This window comes from Thamnophis sirtalis, unplaced genomic scaffold, assembly GCF_051295495.1.
Source record: "Thamnophis sirtalis isolate CommonGarterSnake01/CBP01778 unplaced genomic scaffold, rThaSir2_p1.2 scaffold_3, whole genome shotgun sequence".
Lineage (NCBI taxonomy): Eukaryota > Metazoa > Chordata > Lepidosauria > Squamata > Natricidae > Thamnophis > Thamnophis sirtalis.
In genome coordinates this window covers 43,192,513-43,211,628 of record NW_028261383.1, presented here as the reverse complement: position 1 = coordinate 43,211,628, position 19,116 = coordinate 43,192,513, and the positions used below count along the sequence as shown (strand labels likewise).

General features: G+C 37.4%; 1 protein-coding gene across 3 annotated transcripts in view; it reads right to left on the bottom strand.

Moving 5' to 3' along the window:
- Positions 1 to 19,116, bottom strand: part of ATXN7 (ataxin 7) — a 118,797-nt gene that overhangs the window by 64,345 nt on the left and 35,336 nt on the right. For all 3 annotated transcript variants that reach the window (XM_087708814.1, XM_087708815.1, XM_087708816.1), the window contains 2 exons: positions 10,886 to 11,170; positions 6,666 to 6,734 (listed from right to left, as the gene is read on the bottom strand). In XM_087708814.1, the coding sequence (XP_087564940.1) occupies positions 6,666 to 6,734; positions 10,886 to 11,170 (354 nt within the window). The remainder of the gene's footprint in view (positions 1 to 6,665; positions 6,735 to 10,885; positions 11,171 to 19,116) is intronic.

The window sequence follows — 19,116 nt, the reverse complement described above, 5'->3', positions numbered from 1 at the left end:
GCAATCTTAAAAGGCCCCAGCTTTGTATGTTCAAATTTCCTACTTAGTGCTGCAACGCTGGATCACTGTCAGAATGTGTCTTGCCAAGAGTAAGCCTGTAGAAAGAACTATGACAGAGCTCCATCTTTGGGTGAACAAGTCTCATGACATATATATACTCAGAATTTGCTCCTGCCCTGCATCAAAAATCTAGTGACAAATTCAGACTTTATAGTTGTAATTATAAAGATTCAAAATGTGAAATCAAAAAATTAGTGGCAGTCTGAAAAAATAAAACCAAGATAAGCAAACTCATCCTTCCCACTAAAAAACTACCTTGGTTTTAAATATAATTATCTTATGGAAATATCTCCAAAGTAAAGATTTTATACTATAAATCTGCAAGGTGCTATCATTGTTTTGTTTTATATACAGATTAAAATTTGATTAGAGATAGTCCTCAATTTACGATCACAATTGGGCCCAAAATTTATGTTGCTAAGTGAGATATTTGTTAAGTGAGTTTTGCCCCATTTTACGCCCTTTCTTGCCGTAGTTATTAAGTTAGTAGCATGGTTGTTAAGTGAATTTAGCTTCCCCACATGACCCCAGTACAACCTGGCAACCATCAGAAATACATGCAAGTTGCCAAGTGCCTGAATTTTGATCATATGACCATGCTGCAATGGTCTAAGTGTGAAAAAGAGTCATAAGTCATCTTTTTCAGTGCTGTTGTAACTTCAAATGGTCACTAAATGAACAGTTGTAAGTCAAGACTGACCTGTATTAAAGTCAGTGGTATATTTTATCTTTTGTCAAACTTAACCTCAATGCAATCATTTGTTTCAGCCATTGGAGATGAAGCGTGCGGTAATTTTAAAAATTTATTTACCAAATTAAAGCAAAATTTTAGAAATTATGTAATACACCAAAATACTGATAAAAGTCTGTATAATACAAAAGTAACAGAGACTGTTGTGTAGAGACTGGTTGTGAAAAAATATTTGCTCTCTTTCAATTTTTTTCAAGTTTTGCCTCTGAAAGTTATCAGACCTTCATGTGGGACACAGTGTTGTACAAAATAGTCTGACTTCAATGTTTGATTTATTTATTTCATAAAGAAAATAATCCACCAGATGATAATTGTAGTAGTAGAGTTATTTTTTTACTGAACTGTAGCTTTAATGTGTGAAGTGTTGAACATTTACCATCAAGCATTTTATTCATTAAGGATACTGTTGCTGGCATACACATAATTATTTCAAATTCAAAACGAAAAAGTGGAATTTAATTGGGTCAAAATTAGGTCATTATTTAAGAGTGTTTCTACAAAAATATCTAACCCATGCTGTGAAGCAATATGTGAACTAAAATGGTCTTACCAGTCCTTTGAGAGTGTCTCTTAACTACAAGCTTGTAGCTAATATGCTCACATTGGTAACTTGTTTTCTAAAGCATATTCTGAATTTAGTTGGCCTACAACCAAATAAGGTATAAAACAAAAGAGTATGTGTATAACTTCTGCATTTAATTTTTTCCTTGCCACTATTTTAATGTATATTCTGGGAATCCTTAGTACTTGTGAAATAATGCAATACTTCATAATATTTTTGTCCTATATTCAACCACCCTAATATATTATTTCTAGTAAGACTTTTAATATCAGTTATGAAAAACATGAATGGGAAGAAAAACATGTTCCCCATGTCTGTTTGTGGGTTTCTTATTAGCATTCAGTTAACCACTGAAAGCCAAAATGGTTTTTCTTTTGTTTTTAAATATATTACTAGTGGTTTTTAGCTAAAAAGGGAAACATAATAGCCAACAGCTGGAATATCACATACGATGCAGCGTACTGCTAAATATGATTTTTTAATGATTGTAAGCGATCTAGAATCGGCACAAGAAGATAAGCAGCATAAAAGTTTAATAAACAAACAAACAAAAGCAAGTTTACGGTATAGTAACTTTTTGGAGTTAGGAATGCTAAAATATATGAAAAGTACAGAATAAATATCAAAATCACCCCATTATGGTTTTTTTTTTAAAAAAAAAGTCATTCAGAATCCTGTAGTTTACAGCAAAAAATGCTACCAATCATCTACTACTACTTGGTTTGTAAACTGATACACATGTTTCAGAGAGAGATGTTGCTTCGACATACACAGCATCAAGTGCTAATGGCCATTCCCTTCAGTAGATTAAAAAAACTACAGAATCGATATCAGAACATTTGACAAAATTAGATAATTCTGAAAAAATGAAATTACATCTTGTTCAGAAATATATTTTTTTAGTTCTGTAACACACATACAATAAGCCCAAATAAACATTTTTTCAACTCTTATCGTGTGGAAAATTATATGGTTTAATACCTCTGCCTCCCACATGGCATACCTAACTGAACTCAAAGTACCAAAACACAGAAGGCTCTTTACTCCGCATGGTGTCAAGGCCTCCCCACAGCTGTCTTTGAAGGGCAATACAGGAAAGTTCCTTACTCAGAAAGACGACGCCTTTGTGATTCTGGACACACAAAAAACTACAGAGCATGTACTTCTCCAGTTCCTGAACTACAGAGATGTTCGTACCCAACATCTCACAACGAATACAGAAGTATCCAAGTTGTACAAAACAATTTTATACTGCCCTATTGATTTCAGATACCAGCCCTACCACAACATAGTGTTGCTACATTTTGTCCAATGATAGCCTGTACCTGAGACTCAACTTTGTAAATTAGATTTGTGCCTTGTAACTTGATATAGTCTTCCATAAAAACTGCAGTTTTTTTATTCTCCTATACATCCATCTCATCTTTGTATCTACTTTTAATGTGTGTGTATTATATGTGTTTATATTAAATTGTTGTGTGTATATACATGTATTTTCCGTACGCATGTATATGTGTGTATAACATTTTTGTATACATATATGGTATATATATATATATTTTTCATTTCATTCATGACATATTTTTAGACCATGCTTCTTTTTAGTTACTTACTACCCTCCTTATGTTGGTCTATGGCTATAATAAATTTTTTATTTGATATGGCGTAACAACTATTTTGTGTTTACATAATTGCCACTTATCTTTATGCAGCAGCTATCCTCAACTGGTAACTAGATAGGCGTTATGATAGTTGTAAAATACATTTGGAGAGAGCAGGATGAAAAGGACCTTAGAACAATCATAGAGGATATCTTAACTTACTTAGATATTGAAGAAATCAAAGGTAGTTATTAAGAACTACAAGGAGCATGGGCTTGAAAATGTATCCAGCCGGTCAACTTCAGATTAAATTGTTACTCTTGTACAGTAAAGCTCATATTTGTGTTCAAAACATGTTTTGATGGCAACTCATGTGTCTCTTTCGCAGCTCTAAGCACTTGCAGACACGGCTGCATTTCCAATATTTTACTGAACGCGAGACACACATTTCTATGGAATTCTTATATTAGAACCTTCAGAATCAACCCTCACTTACAGGTCCAATGAGCTGGAAGTGGTAATTTTGTCTGCTGTTAACTTGTCAAACTGAAAAGGAACAATGCAATTAAATGGAAATCATTGCTTGATATTTTGTCTGTCTGAAAAGCCAATTTAATTTTACGTCTGAAACAATCCTGATTGTATCCCATTCTGCTCAACTAAATCTCCCACAGACTCATTTGTGAAATGACAGCAAAATAGTATTTGTGATAACTAGAATACTTTGTACGGAAAAATATATGATTTGCAAAGAAAACCCCTTTCCTTTAAATACCGTTAAGTACCGAACAGCATGTTTCAGACACAAAACAGTGAAGGGGAAGATTTTTTTGTTGGGTAAGGTGGATACAACTACTGCTTTGAAGAGAACTTTTTAGTTGGAAGGATTTAAATGCTTTTAACTCTTAGCACAGATGATAGCAAAATAGTTATGTTGAACTATTCTACATAATGTAGAGTGTAAATATTTTAGTATGTAACAAATTGCAAAATTGGTAATAAGGCAACCATGTGATAGCTAATAGGCTTGTCCGTGATCTATTTTGCATCAGCTTTTCAGGAGATGAAGAAGAAATATCAAATATCAAGAAGGCAACAAGTGTACTGTTACAGATCAAAAATACCAAGAGACCATCTAATTATAATTATATCCCTTGAAGAGGCTGAAAATATAAACAAATGTTATGTATACAGCTTTAAAAAGGGTATGTAATCTATATTCTATACAACTGAACATATGGCTCATTTCTCCACTGTGTACCTAGTCTCAACCTGCCCTTAATTAAGAGGTAAAAAGATATCTACCTGTTCAAAAACTGATATACTATGCAGAACACACATCTTTTTTGTAATGACTTTTCAATTTTCTCTAGCATAGGACAAAGTTTTTAGGTAACATTTCAAGAGGTGTTAAGGCAAACAACATTTTCATAAATTTACAGGGCAACTAGAAATCCTTTAATCATTTCAAAATTTCTTGGAATTATAAACAAAGATTAAAAAAGTAAACATTCCTTGTGGGGGAAAAAAAACTTTGTATGTCTGCATAAAAACTAAACTGGCATGCATATTGTAGAAAGTATATAAGATTCAAGAAGTATTGACCCTGCAAAAGATCCATTCAAAAACGTTGCAAGAACATTTTTTTGATGTAAATGAGATGAGATTGTAAGAGAAATAAAAATAACAGCTATTGCAGTGCCACTCAATTCTATTTATTAAACTTGGCCAGAATGTATCTCCCAACATACAACCAGCCCAAAAAACATAAACAAGTAAAAGACTATATAATGATGAAAGTAAGTGGTACTGGAGAGATCCAGATTTAAGTCTACCTTTAACCACTGAAACTCTCTGGGACCTTCAGCCAGTCACCAGTCACTCTCAGCCCAATCTACCTCAGAGGGTTGTTTGTATGGGGAAAATGGGAAGAAGAGCACTACATTTATCTTATGCTCCTAAACCAAAGTGGAAGATAATGCAAACACAGAGATAAAGCCCAAAGTAGAACTGAATTGAATAGCTCAAAACATCTTCATGAAAACATGAGTTTATAGATTAATAAAAACTTCAGATATATTGCAAAAATTACATGACTCAGAAACCAGTAGTACATCATAATCTCCTTATATAAGGCTACATTATGATGACACTTGAATCCTCGGCTGTTTCTTCCTTTTAACTGCCAGTGGAGGTTTGAACTGATTGGGTGGGAGTTTGGCTGTGTCCTGATTGGGTGGAGGTGTGTCCTGATTGGGTGGAGGTGTGTTCTGATTGGTTGGGGGTTTGTGTTTCATGTAAGGATAGGAGAGGTTTAAAGACGCTAATTGTGCATTTGCAGTCTGGCTTCTGGTCCTTGGTCGTGCCTCTCATCAGTGTGGGGTTTTGTCTGCTTTCTTTGTGGATGTTTGGTGGTGATATCCTGTGTGGCTCTTGTGAGTATGGGCCTGGTGTCATTCATCATGTTAGGGACAGTTAAAAGGAAGAAACAGCCGAGATCTCACATTGCTCCTGGAAGCACCAAGCCTGAAGATGACGAATGAGACATCTCCAATTTTACGCGGGAGAAAACCCGAATAACTAGAGACCTACATACTAACACCCACGAAAACCTCAGAAAATACACACACACACACACACACACACACACACACACACACACACACACAATACAGAGCTCAAAATGTGTTAAAAAGGCAACTAATGTGATCAGAAGGATGGAGTAAATGACTGCAACACAAGGAGCTTTTTAAAGCTGAAAAATATAAATGGAAATTGACAAGAAACTTACAGAAGTTGATAGATATTCCCCACTCTTAACTTTTTATGAATTAAGATGAATCAGTGCATTAGGAATAAATCTAAACCTTATTCTTAGTGCACTGATTCGTCTAACATTTGTTCATATACCAAAGTTAGATGTGGAACCCGTAACTGAAATGTGAGGTAATGATTGTCAATTTAAGTTGTTTAAAGATGAACTGAATGAGTTCTTAGAAAGCAATGCTGCCAATATCTATTAAACATGAAAACTATGCCTCTAAATACTTCCCTTAGATAGCTGGACTACAAGACAGCTGTTGCAGTGGTGGCCTGCTTGTCAATTTTTTATAGCAAACAGATCTATCCACTTCAAAATGGATCCTGGAAAAATATCATTTAATCAAAAAATGCATAATTTTTCTTCCTCTACTTTTTGATCTGTTCCTTGCATACCACGTAGCTAGGCAAACAACCAACTGTCCTGTGAAAAGCAGCTTCAGCATTCAGCATGACCTTTTAAGAATTACATAGAGCCAAATCTATTATAAGATGAGCAAACCAATGAAAACTCCAAGTTAGCATATAAAAGTCAAAACCTATAACCAGTTAGTTCTATTAACTCTATTAGTTTTTGTTGTTACATTATGTATTTAATGTAATGCAAAATTACATTAAATAACTCATAAATAAAATAATAACATTAATAATGTTTAGAAATTTTGAAAAATGTAAATGTATGTTATTTATCTGCAATAATTATAACAACATAAATGTATGTTAGTTATTTCCCACAAATACAAGGTTCCAATAATCTCTAAGTGCAAGTTTGTAATAATGTAGGGCAAATTGAGGCCCACGTAAGTTTGTGCATATGTGTATGTTCACTGATTGTCGTACGAAGTGGGAAATCTGTCTACATCAAACTCACCTTCCCTACAAAGTCGCATCGCTTCTCGGTTTTTACCATACTCCTTGAAATTTTCTTCTAAGGCTGCTCCTGTGAGGATGTAACCAACAAAAGAAAAATGTTAGTTTGTAGAGTTCCTTTCAGAGTGTCAGCTACATGGCAAATTATATTCTGATTAAATCCAAAGCATTCACTGCAACAATATAAAATGAATTTCTTATGTCTGTCTCCCCATCTTACATAAAACAGTTTAAATTCATCTGATAGGAAAAAAATTCTCAAGATACAAAAAGCATGTAATAAATGTTTTCCTTCCCTCTTTAAAAGTGAGTAATATAACAAACATAGATAATATAAAGCATTTCATATGATCTAGAAGTCAAACACTAAAAAAAATCTGACACAAAAAGAGTTGTACTTTAGAATTAAAAATCAACTTTCTGCATACAACTTTGATTTGGAACAAAGAAGAGAGTTCTCTACAGTGGCTCCTTAACTTTGCAATGCTTTCCTCTGAATATGAATTAAAGTGAGATCCCTAGCCATTCCATCATTAGGTTCAAACATCTTCAGTCAGGTATTTTAAAACTGATCTAGTGTTATATGTTCTTTTTAGCTATACACTGAAGTGGTGAATGGCTATAAATGATCTAAAAATGTTAGTAGGCAATAATCATCATTTGGAAAGATTCCCTCTTTCAAAACTTGACTCTGGACTTTGATACAACCATGAAATCAAACCAATATCCTCCATTTATTTAACAAGTGGCAGATTCACCTCATAGCCCCACTGTTTTTATTCTGAAAAAGACAGATAGAATTCTTTTGTCAAACATCCTAGCACAAACTTCCTGCTCAAATCCTATAAGCAACATAAATGTGAGGGGAAACAAGTTTATAAGGTGCATTCTCCGCAAACTTCTCAGGTTCAAACTAAATCAACCCTTCACTGAAGCCAAGATCAATGTGTGCTTATCTCAAAAACTGCCAATGCTGTGAAGTATTAGAATCTGCAAGGTGAAAAAAGCTAAAGATGGAAGGACCAGCTTTGTAGGGCTCTTGAACGTTTACCATCTTTCAATGGAAAATAGGCATTTGATCAGTTGTCCCACATGCTGGCAGATTATTGTCAGCTACTGTCTTATCAAGGTTCGCAGAGCAATAGTGGTATTGACGTTCCAGGTAATGCCTTCAATATGGACACGGGATGTGGGGCATAAAGAAAAGTTCCTAAACATAATGTCTACTTTAGCAGTACTTTGAACCTAGTAAGAGGCCTTGATTTCACAAGTTCATGAGGTGGACATACCACATCGAGTCTTTGTTGCCAGAGTATACATGCCAATATGGGCAATTTGAAATGTTGCATGTTTTATGCAGGCTTGAGAGGAAAAGTTTTAGTTTCTACTCTTAATTCTCTTCCAAATAAAAGTTTTGCAGGTTGTACCTACATTTCTGTTGTGTGGTAAACTGCCTTATATTTCTTCCTGACAGTATATTTTTTATAAACCATTGGAAATTACATAATAGTTTTATGTAGCCTATTTTTAAATTATTATTATATTTCTGTCTCTTATGTTGGCTGCTAAAAGATGCATGTGATAGACATTATGTATTAAATCACAACTTCCTTTATTCCAGGTGGTCTGATATTTTTGATAAATTTCCAAGTCTGAAAAAATAGCTCATTCAATGTTTGGATATATTAATACTTTCCATATTTTAACTTTTATTCATAAGCATGTCATAAAACATATCTAGAATATCATTTCTATCATAAGAATGATTTATAGGAGCATATCAACCTTCCTGCCTATATTTACATTATCTAGTCTCATTGTCTCATTCCTTGTAGCTAAGGAACACTTTTGCTTCCACTTTTAGTTGTAGTTCTGAACCAGGAACTAACTAGAAGTTAACATTAATAAGCTTATCTGGAAATCATGTTGATTTATTTTAAATTTAACTTGGGTGTTGTTAACTGCAATTTGTTGCTTCATTTAATGTGGCAAACTGTAGTTAACTAAAGTAAAAACAGGAGGACTGTGTAAACCCAAAGGACCAAGCTTGCTGATACCAAGTAACCGGCAATTAGCATAATTTTAAGCAGAGCAAATATAACATGAAAGTTATTTGGTGGTCCAGTGCTATCAGTATGTTGATGAAACATATCTTGGGACACACTCTGCTCTTGATGTCTTATTTTGGTGACTGAAGGGCATTGTGGTTCTATGGCTACTCCAGTAATGTCACTAGAAATGGAAACACTAGTCCTGAAAGAGAAGGCCTGTGGATTTGAGGTCATCCTGGACTCAAGACTCCTACTTGAACAGCAGCTACAGGCTATGACTGGGGCAGTTTTTGCTCAGCTTTGACTTGTGTGGCATCTGAGGCAAGACACCTTGCTACAGCAACACAGGGCCTCATTACTACTTAGATTACCACAAAGCAATCTACTTGGGATTGCCTTTAAAGACCACTCAGATGTTTCATTTTCTCCAAAATGTAGCAGTTTGAGTACTATTTCACACTTTGCAGGAGAAGTACAGACAGCTTTGGAACCTGCCATGGCTTCCTATTGGCATTTGGTTGCCCTAAACTATTATTAAGTGTTGTCATATTGTGCGATCAAGGAAATGTGTCTTCTCGGTCATGAGCCCCAACCTCTGGAGAAGCATTTCCTCAGAAAGAAGGGCAACATCCTCTCTCCTAGGGTTCTGGAAATCACTTGAAACCTGGCTTTGGTTGAATGTATGTAATATACATTATAATATTACCAAAAATATTTTGGGGAGCCCAGTTTTATTTGATTTGTGTTGCTTTTAAGATCCCTTTAGGCTGGGCTGTGTGTGGTTTTATGTCTTTTCTGTTTTTAATGGATATTTTTGGTTTTGTATGCTGCCCAGATTCTGCTGGTGTTGAGCGTCTATAAACAAATTTAAATAAATAAAAACAACCAAATGTAAAGGGATGCTTGCATCCCAGAAAGCTCTTCATCTTTCATACCACATTATCTTCAGGAATGTGTTTCGCTCATTAGAATCAGGCTGACCAATTTTATCTCATCCAGAAGCAACTAATGATTTCCCCCTTTCAGAAGATTATGGGGGAAGGGGAAGCTCATGGGTCTAGAATGGCCTCCCACTAGAGTTTAGTTTATCTCAGCTCCAACTTTTAAGTGCCATCAGAAGCAGTTGAAAATATGTTATTCGGATATTCTGTTTTAAGGATTTTACTGTTTTAATATTGACCGTGGATGTCTTTGGTTGCATATTTCTATAAAACCACTGGGAGTCTTGAAGAATGGTGACGGGCTATAAATCTTATGACTAAATAAAATCATGTCCGCAAATGTTATATTAAATACTCTTGGAGTCTCATTACACTGATTTCTACACAGAGCAAAGAAAGTTATAAGTCTTCTACTTTGTGTGATTGGAAGGAAGAATACAGTAAACTTCCAAAATCCACTGGGGGAAAAAACTTGCATTATGGGATGTCATCATAAAATAAAATAAATAAAACAAATAAAAACACCACAAAATAGGCAATCACTCTCCTGTTTGACATGATAAATGAGTTGTGGGACTTACCTGAGATTTAGCGTTATCATTTTTTTTAAGTGAACACCTCAAGAACAGAGAATGCCTTTATATTTAAATATAAAATCTTCCTCCAGCAAAGCTGAACTCCTGTTGCTGTCATACCAAAAAAACCCAAAAACAAACAAACACCCCAGCGTCCATGCTGTTTTCCTGGCAGGAACGTAAAGATGAATTCCCATTGTCTTCTTCCAGGACTTTTTCAAATTGAACACATGAATCCCAAACTAGCCCAGAGCTCTGGGATTTCCTGGTGGTCTCCCATCCCTGAGCTGACCAATCAAGCACACTGTTTTTGTTTTACAGTTTTACAGTTTTACAATTACCCAAGGTCAGCTAGACACTGCCACCTGCCTGGACAAGATTCACCCAAGTGACCTACCTATGTATAAACCTGTGATACAGACAGGGTAGTAGTGCGTGGTGGAGTAAGAGACACAAACAGAACCTTCTTGGCTAACACTCCCTCCCTACCCTCCCTTGCCCCCCACCCACCCCACCTCTTACTCTAGGACAGATTATCAGACAATTCCGGCAGAAGAGTGTTAGGCGACCAGCTGTGTTAACCCTTTGGCTGCCGGCCGGACCCCTCCCCTCTCTCCCCTCCCCCATGAGAGAAGGGACTCCCCGCTCGCTCACCATCGTTCCCGTGAAGTTTAGCAGCATCGACCCAATGGCTCCAGGGCTGCCCCAGCATTGCCTCCGGGCTAGGCAAGGACCTGCGCTCCCCGACGGTCGCCATTGCTGCGCTGGTGGCGGTGGCTGTACTGGCGGGGATGGTGGTGGCGGGGCCGAGGCCGCTCTCGCCGCTGCCTCCTCCGTGCCGGGGCCGCCGCTGCTGCCTGCTGGCCGCCGCCGCCACCGCCGCTCTGCGTTGCTCCCCTCTGACGTCAGCCACGGCCCGCGCCGACATTCTTTCCGCTGCTACAATGTAACGAGAAAAGTCATCAGGCTTCTTTAAGGTGGCACCGCCGCTTAAGGAAGTTCCCGAAGAATCGCCCGCTCGCCGAGCTCTGAAATCGGGGCTGCCGCTACGGGCACCGCGCCGGGAATAACAACGCCAGGCCTCGCATCGCCTTTGTTTCCCATTAATCTCTCTCCGACAAGCCGGATTGAACTGTCGGCCCCGGTTGGCTCTCAGCTCGGGAAGGGCACCAGCATATTTTTTTTTCTCTCTCTCTCCCCGCGGCGCGCTAAAGAAAGGGAGGCAAGGCGATCGACGCTAAGGCGGCCGCGGGCATCGGAGATCCCGACTCGGCAGCCCCCCAGGAAAAGTGCTTCTCGGGAGCCAGCCGTCCAAATCCGAGGCGGACGCGTCCCCAGACGGCCATCCGGGAGCCAACAGCCCCAACTCAAGCGTCCCTCTTCGCCCTCTCCCACATCGCGCTTCGCGCAAGCCCCGAAGTCGCCAAACTCCACAGCGAAAGGAAGTTGTTTATTTTAGGCGTCTCGCAAAGTCCGGGCGCCTCACAACTGCGCCCGCCTCTTTCCTTTCCTTTCGCAGCGGCAGGGTCTTAAAGGGACAAGAGAGAGAGGAACCATCTCGGGCTTCCTCCCCCCACGCCTACAGCCAGGAAGTCCGGAAGGCAATCGCTCCTCCTCAACGTCCGAGGGTTTCGTTTCACGAAGACGTCGCTTCCCTCCCCCCCAAAAAATCTTGACACACACATTGAACCCCACGCCCCTCGGTTGCGCGAGTAGTCTTGGTTCCTTTCAGGGCTACCTTAACGCAAGACGCCTCCCTCCCACCTTAAAAGTTTTCACGTCAAGCACACAGGAACGGAGGCTGAATAGGAAACAAGCAGGAAACTAACCTCATCTATGCAACTCATCTCCCGCCCCCCGCACTCGCGGACACCTTCCTTCCACTAATGTCATCGACGATCTTGCCTTAAAAGGTCTCATTTAATATTTAAATCGCTTCGAATCGATCCGCCAATAAGAAAAAAGTTAGGCTCCTGCTTGCTTGCGAAAGTCGCCGAGGTTTTTTTTTTTTTTTTTACATCTGTCAAAACCAGGAGCGCAGAACAGGCTTGACAAATCCGGCGCCTGAGTTTAAAACGCAGCAGCATAAGCAACAATATATATATATTCCCCACCCCCATAAAACCTTTAAAGATGACTAGGAAGAATTATTACCCGCTTAACTCTTTCCTTGCCCCCCTCGCATCTTCTTAATATGAAAATGAAATCTGGCAACATTTCTGGATACAATTTGTTAGATGCACGGTATTTAAGAAGTTTTGCTGTTCTTCTACCTCAGACTAGACCGATTTTGTAAATACATTTTACTTTGTATAGGATGGTGGTTTGTTAAACTGGCAGTCCCAAAGGTACTCTCCCCCCCCCCCCAAGAGGCAACTATTGGATTTTCTGGTTTTTCTTTGAAGACCTATTGCTTTTCATCTAAGAAACTTCTCCAGCTCTGACTGGATGGTGAGAAATGGACCATGCAATCAGAGCTGAAAAAGCTTCTTGGATGAGAAGCAAAATGTCTTTAAAGAAAAACCAGAAAGCCCAGTAGTTGTCCCTTGAAAAAAGCACCTTTGGGACAACCATGACCTGGATGACTGAGAATTTCCATAGACCTTAAACTTGCAGGTTTCACAATACCGGCAATCATCTTTTTTAAACTGTATTTTGTTCCAGTAGATTAAATGAAGTGGTCCCTTAAACACTTGCAAAAGAAGTCAAGGCATACATATTTCCCTCACTTGACTGATTATGAGAAATTAATTTCAACATCTTCTGTGGAGCTGTAAGAAATCTATGGTGCACCTCAAAGAACAAGTTTGGTTGGTATTTCCACAAACATTCCTTCTAGAAGTGGAATGGGACTCAATGCCTCATTATTATTCTTCGGCAGTTAACTCTAATTATTCCTGATATTATTCCTAGAATCAGGAATAAATACTATACCAAAAGCTGGCGGAAAAAGTCAAACAGAACTGCCCAAAAATATATTTCTATTTTCAGATGTTAATATCCAGTTGCTAATCTGCTGCTGAGGCTGATCCCGATATTAGATTTACTCAAAAATAAAGTCCATTGAATCCAATGAAAGTTATCAATTATGCCTATGATTAGTTACTGAGAAACAAATAGCTTCTGTGGCATTTAACAGTTAAACAAATGTACCAGGAATGTATTTTAAATGAACAAAAATCAAAATAGAATATTTCCGTATGTCTTACTTTGTCTCAAAAATTGTTAGTAGTTTCCAATAACAGTGACTAGATGATAAAATGGGCAAGATTGGAAAGATAGCAAATTGCCATTTTATTTCCACTAGAAGTCAACGGGCTTTAAATGATACTCAAAGCAATCTTAAGAGAAAATTGAAAGCATTCAAATATAATTGAATGAACCGACAATTTAAAAATAAAGTTTAAGGAAGAAAAAAATATGGTTTATACAATCTGAAGAGAAACTCTAGCAGCTACTACCTAAGCATTGTGAGATAGTCATAGAGGGTTTTTTGCCTAGGTGTTCAAAATATGCTTAAAATACATCAAAGTATCACAAGACTTGAATATTTATAAGATTTAATTTAAATAAAGTAATGTTTTGGAGTATGTAGGGACTAGTTTATAACAACCATAAATTCAAAGGATGGATTTTATATTATCCAAACTTTTAAGAAAGTTTGAGAGCTAAGGGCCCAAATGCAAAAAATGAGGTATTAGTCAAAATAGATTATCTCAATTAGAAAGGTTTAATTCTAATTTATACATTATAATCAGTGAATAAATGAAGATTGAAATAGATTTCGTGCAGTAAGCATATACTGTTCTTCCTATGACATTTGCATAAGATAGTTTGTTACATGGATTCCCTATATTATGAATTTCTATGTACTATCACATGTTCAGAAATTCTAACTGATAGACACAATCCACACCGCAAAGAATTCTACATAATAAAGCCAATGTGTAACCAGCTACTGTGTAAAGCAGCATTCATATTTATGTCCAATTTAAATTACAGTACTTTGCCACTTATGTGTATTCGAATGTTTGGAGTTAAGTTACTGCATACATGAACTATCCTTTCAGACAATAACTCACTCTCTTTTATACAGCGAGTTAAAACTATTAAGATGTCATTCAAATCTCATGGTGTACAGGCAATTGTGTAATGGCTTAAGCTTAACAAATATTGAATGCCAAGGTCCATTACCAAACTCTAAAGTCTTATGGGATACATTAGCAGTGAGATGCCAGCTACAGTTAGCATTATTCTGCCAGCAAAGCAGATGAAGAGAATGAGAGAAGGAATCGGTATGAAAAAATAGAATCAAAAGCTATTCAAGCATGCCATTTCTGCCAGCTACTACTGGAAAGAATTGGTCACATTATTTAAATGAACAACATATATTACAAGTATACAAGACTCTATTTCAACTGACTTTTAATCAGGTGTATTGAATTTAATATTACAATTATAAATCACAGTTTACAAATATAACAGCTACTATCATACCTCATGGTAATCCAAGTAGTGTATAAACAAACCATGGGTTAGAATGATATGTAAAATTCAGTAATTCATTTTCAAAGCCAGAGATACAGGTAGGCTCATGAAACATTTTTTTAAAAAAAATTCAAAATACATAGGGGCTTTATTATTTATTCTAAATTTTGCATATTTTTCTATAAAGTCACCAAGAATTGCCTATGAATGATCAAGTAAAATTCTGTTTTCTATCTTTCACCTTACCTAACCCTAATCTGTGAGGCAGAAAAGAATATGCTATTGTCAAAAAAGACTGGGCCAACTCTGGAATGCTAATTTAAGAACTCTTTCCTTACAGTATTTTATAACAATTCAAACTGATTTTTTTCTCATATTATGAAAATTGTTTCTGGAAGTAAGCAGCATAGTTCTTCTGAAAATATTCATTTTATTCAAATGAGTTCGGCTTGTGGTATAAATCCTTTGCATTTACAGTTATTTCTACCACAAGTAAAACATGTTTTCTGATCATACATTATTACTTATTTTAAAGCGTTTTTCCATTTTACTCTCCTTTCAAACATACCACTTTTAGCGTTGTTGTTTATCTACTTTTTAATAAAATATTTCTTTAATCTATATATAATGTATATATAATCTTGCTTTATTGTATCATTTAACCTAATTAAATATTCTAAAATGCTCCAGTTCTTACAAGAAATGTCTTGCGTCCTATACAATGTGAACCAAGTCTCAGAAATTCACCATCTATATAAGTCTGACTCTTTTTAGATTTCACTGAAAGGTTTACACAGTGCTAGTAAAGAAGAATTGAAGTACGATTACTCTGACAAATGTAGGAATATATATTTGTAATCAATCTGTGAATCTTGAGCAATTGACCTGATTATGTGCTAATTAATAACTTGATCAACCTTGTTGTTGGTTAATGACTTTCAAAACAGTTGAACTAGAAATTAAAATAAGAATTAATTTCCTGACCATTGGAACTGCTACATCATTTGCCTTACTATTATTATAATAATACTTTCCAGAATTCACAGCTCCCACTAAAAGTGAATGTGAAAAGAAATACACAAGGAGTGCATTTTGAAATTACAGTTTAATTAATATAAGAAACTGTTTAATAAAAAGCTAATATTGAGTTTTATAAAAAAGATTTTTCTCCTATTTGTAGTTTTCATGGAAACAATTGAAATAGTAACAAACTATTAGTGTTATATATTAGCTTCTTTCTTTTTTCTGTCTTACTCTTTCTGATAAGTAAGCTTTCTCAAGATTGAAATATTTAATATGGTTACTTGTCTGTTTTACCACATCTGATAAAAGATCTTCAAATACTTGTAGAGCTAATTTGAGAAAATATTTTTTTGCTAGGGTAGCAGTTCTTATACCTTTTGAACTTTACAATCACTCAAAATATTCTGGCACAGCATTGCATCAATACTTTGGGTACAAGATACAAGAAATGATTAAGGAACTGTGGCTGTACATTCCAAAATAACTTTGCCCTCCCCTCTGCCCGACATATATAGCTATCTAAACAAAGTGGCAAGAAGATGAAAGTCTTTAACATCTAACTCTGAAAGGAGGGAAAATGTATTTTACACTGAACAGAGAATTGGCGGTCTCACAAATTATTTTGCAATCTTTTAAAAGTTTATGCATATTATTATTTACCTTTTGTATTACAGGGGGACAGAAAACTATTAGTTACACAAAATACATATCATGTTTAATTTGAAATACGCTACTGGTTTTCACGGAGGTAATTGGCGATGAGGTAATCCCATCATACAGTACATCTGTAAACTCTGAAGATACATGACAATAGATTCATTAAAGACATCAAATTAATGCTATTTATAAATTAAAAGCATATTTTTGAAAGTATACTATATAACTTGAGAAGAAAAATAGAGATTCCAGAAAAAATAAGAAAAAAATATGAGAATATGAGTTTAATAATTTTTTAAGAGAAAGAGATATAGTCCAACAATATGTGGCTGATATCACTACTAAGACTACAGATGAGAGGCTGAGTTGCAAAGAAATGAATCAAGAAACCTTCAGATCAACATCAAACTGAAGTCTGACTGATAACATTGAATGATGATGATGATTTTAGAAACATTGGAAGATGCATCATTCTCTCTTTAACATTTGTTGTAAACCAAAATATATGATGGAATCATATGAAGATGCCATGATGTATATACAGAAATATGACAATGCTTCATTTATCATTATCATGATATATACGTGACCCGTCAAAACTGCGGTCCACTAAAGCGCGCCCGATTAAAGCGCGTACCTGACGTCATCAGCAGCGCGACAAATATGACCGCGGCAGGGGTGGGTTTCTCGCCCCGTTCCAACTGGTTCGGTTGGAACGAGGCCGGCGGCGTCCTCGCGCACGCGTGCGGTGTCCTCGCGCACACGTGCAGCGTCCTCGCGCACACACGCGGCATCCTCGCGCACGCATGCGGCACGTGCATGCGTACTAGCGTCTGCGCGATGCTCCAGCTGCTCCTGGAGGATCGCGCAGGCGCTGTATGCGTTCTGCGCATGCGTGGAAGCGCAGAATTCGTAAAAACCGGGTAAGGAGCGGGCGTGGGTGTGCGGGCGCGCGCGGGCGCGGGGGCCTTCGCCGTTCCCGGAAGTTACTTACTTCCGGGTTCGGCGACCAACCGGATCGCAGGGACCGGTGCGAACCGGTTGAAACCCACCCCTGGACCGTGGAGGAAAAAGGGCGCTTTAAAAAGCGCTTTTAAAGCAAGCCGATTCACATAAAGGTAAGGGTTAGGTTTAGGGTTAGGTTTAGAGTTAGGTTAAGGGTTAGGGTTAGGTTTAGGGTTACGTTAAGCGTTAGGGTTAGGTTTAGGGTTAGGTTAAGGGTTAGCATTAGGTTTAGCGTTAGGTTAAGGGTTAGATATAGGGTTAGGTTTAGGGTTAGGTTAAGGGTTAGGCTTAGGGTTAGGTTTAGGGTTAGGTTTGGGGGAGTTAGGTTTAGATTTACGTGTTAATTTTAAGTTTACCGCTCGCAGCGTGCTGTTTTCGTCGCGCTGTGATGACGTCACGTACGCGCTTTCGTCGAGCGCGCTTTAGTCTACCGCGGTTTTGTGGTGGAACCTTCCACACTTAGCACTTAAGCCAATACACCTCAAAGAGACCATATGCCCCATTGAGGTACTTCAGGATCAACTTTCTCTTAAAGTTGAGTATTCCTGTGATTAAATTTGGCTGATCGTTTGGCTGCTGATTCCAATAAAAAATACTGTCCCATTTCTAGCAAGTATGAATTATATATCGGTTCCAATGGGGCATATGGTCTCTTTGAGGTGTATTGGCTTAAGTGCTAAGTGTGGAATACTTAGTGGGGTCTGCCTCGTTTGCATGACTGTCTGCTATGGCTTGATGAAGCATCTAAGCCCACAAGATTAGGATACATTTGTTCAAACTGAAATAATGAATAACTCAAATAAAGATCCAGAGCTGCATAAATTGGTATTGAAGCATATAATAATTCATAGTCCAAATTGCAGCAGAAACTCAGTGTGTTGCAAAAATGGTACACGGAGTAACAACTGTGCAAAGTTATTCAATGAGCATACAACAAAAGACGGTCTTCAGAAATGGGATGCTTTGAAGGACATCAAGCAGGACAACAGAAAATGTCAAAAGAAGCAGAATCCCCATAGCAAAGAGAGATTTGTTTGTCCTCTTGCTAAAAGGTAAAGTTAAAGGTTCCCCCGCACATGCGTGCTACTTGTTTCCAGCTCTAGGGGTGGTGTTCATCTCTGTTTCTAAGCTGAAGAGCCAGCGCTGTCCAAAGATGTTTCCATGGTCATGTGACTGGCATGAATAAATGCTGAAAGTGCATGGAACACTGTTACCTTCCCACCAAAGTGGCCTCTATTTTTCTACTTGCATTTTTACTGCTTTCAAACTGCTAGTTGGCAGAGCTGGGACAAGTAATGGGAGCTCATTCTGTTATGCAGCATTAGGGATTCGAACCACTGAACTACCAAACTTCTGATCGACAAGCTCAGAGTTCCATGTCCTCTTGCTAACAAACACTGTAATCAACAATCATACTTAAGAGAAGCTTTGTCAAATTTTATTTGAAAAGAAACATGTGACTGAATGAGGGAGAAGGAAGTTATTCTGAGTTCTTATTGGATGATGGAGAAGACATATTGCCCCCAACATTTTACCAACCTTGGAAGGATGGAAGGCTGAGTCAACCTTGAACCGGTCAGGATCAAACTGATGGCAATCGGCAGAGTTAGCCTGCAATACTGCATTTTGCGCCATCACGGCACTTTTATGAAAAACAGATTAATTTCCTCAGGGGAAATTAATAGCAAAATTAGTAAATAGTGACACACTGT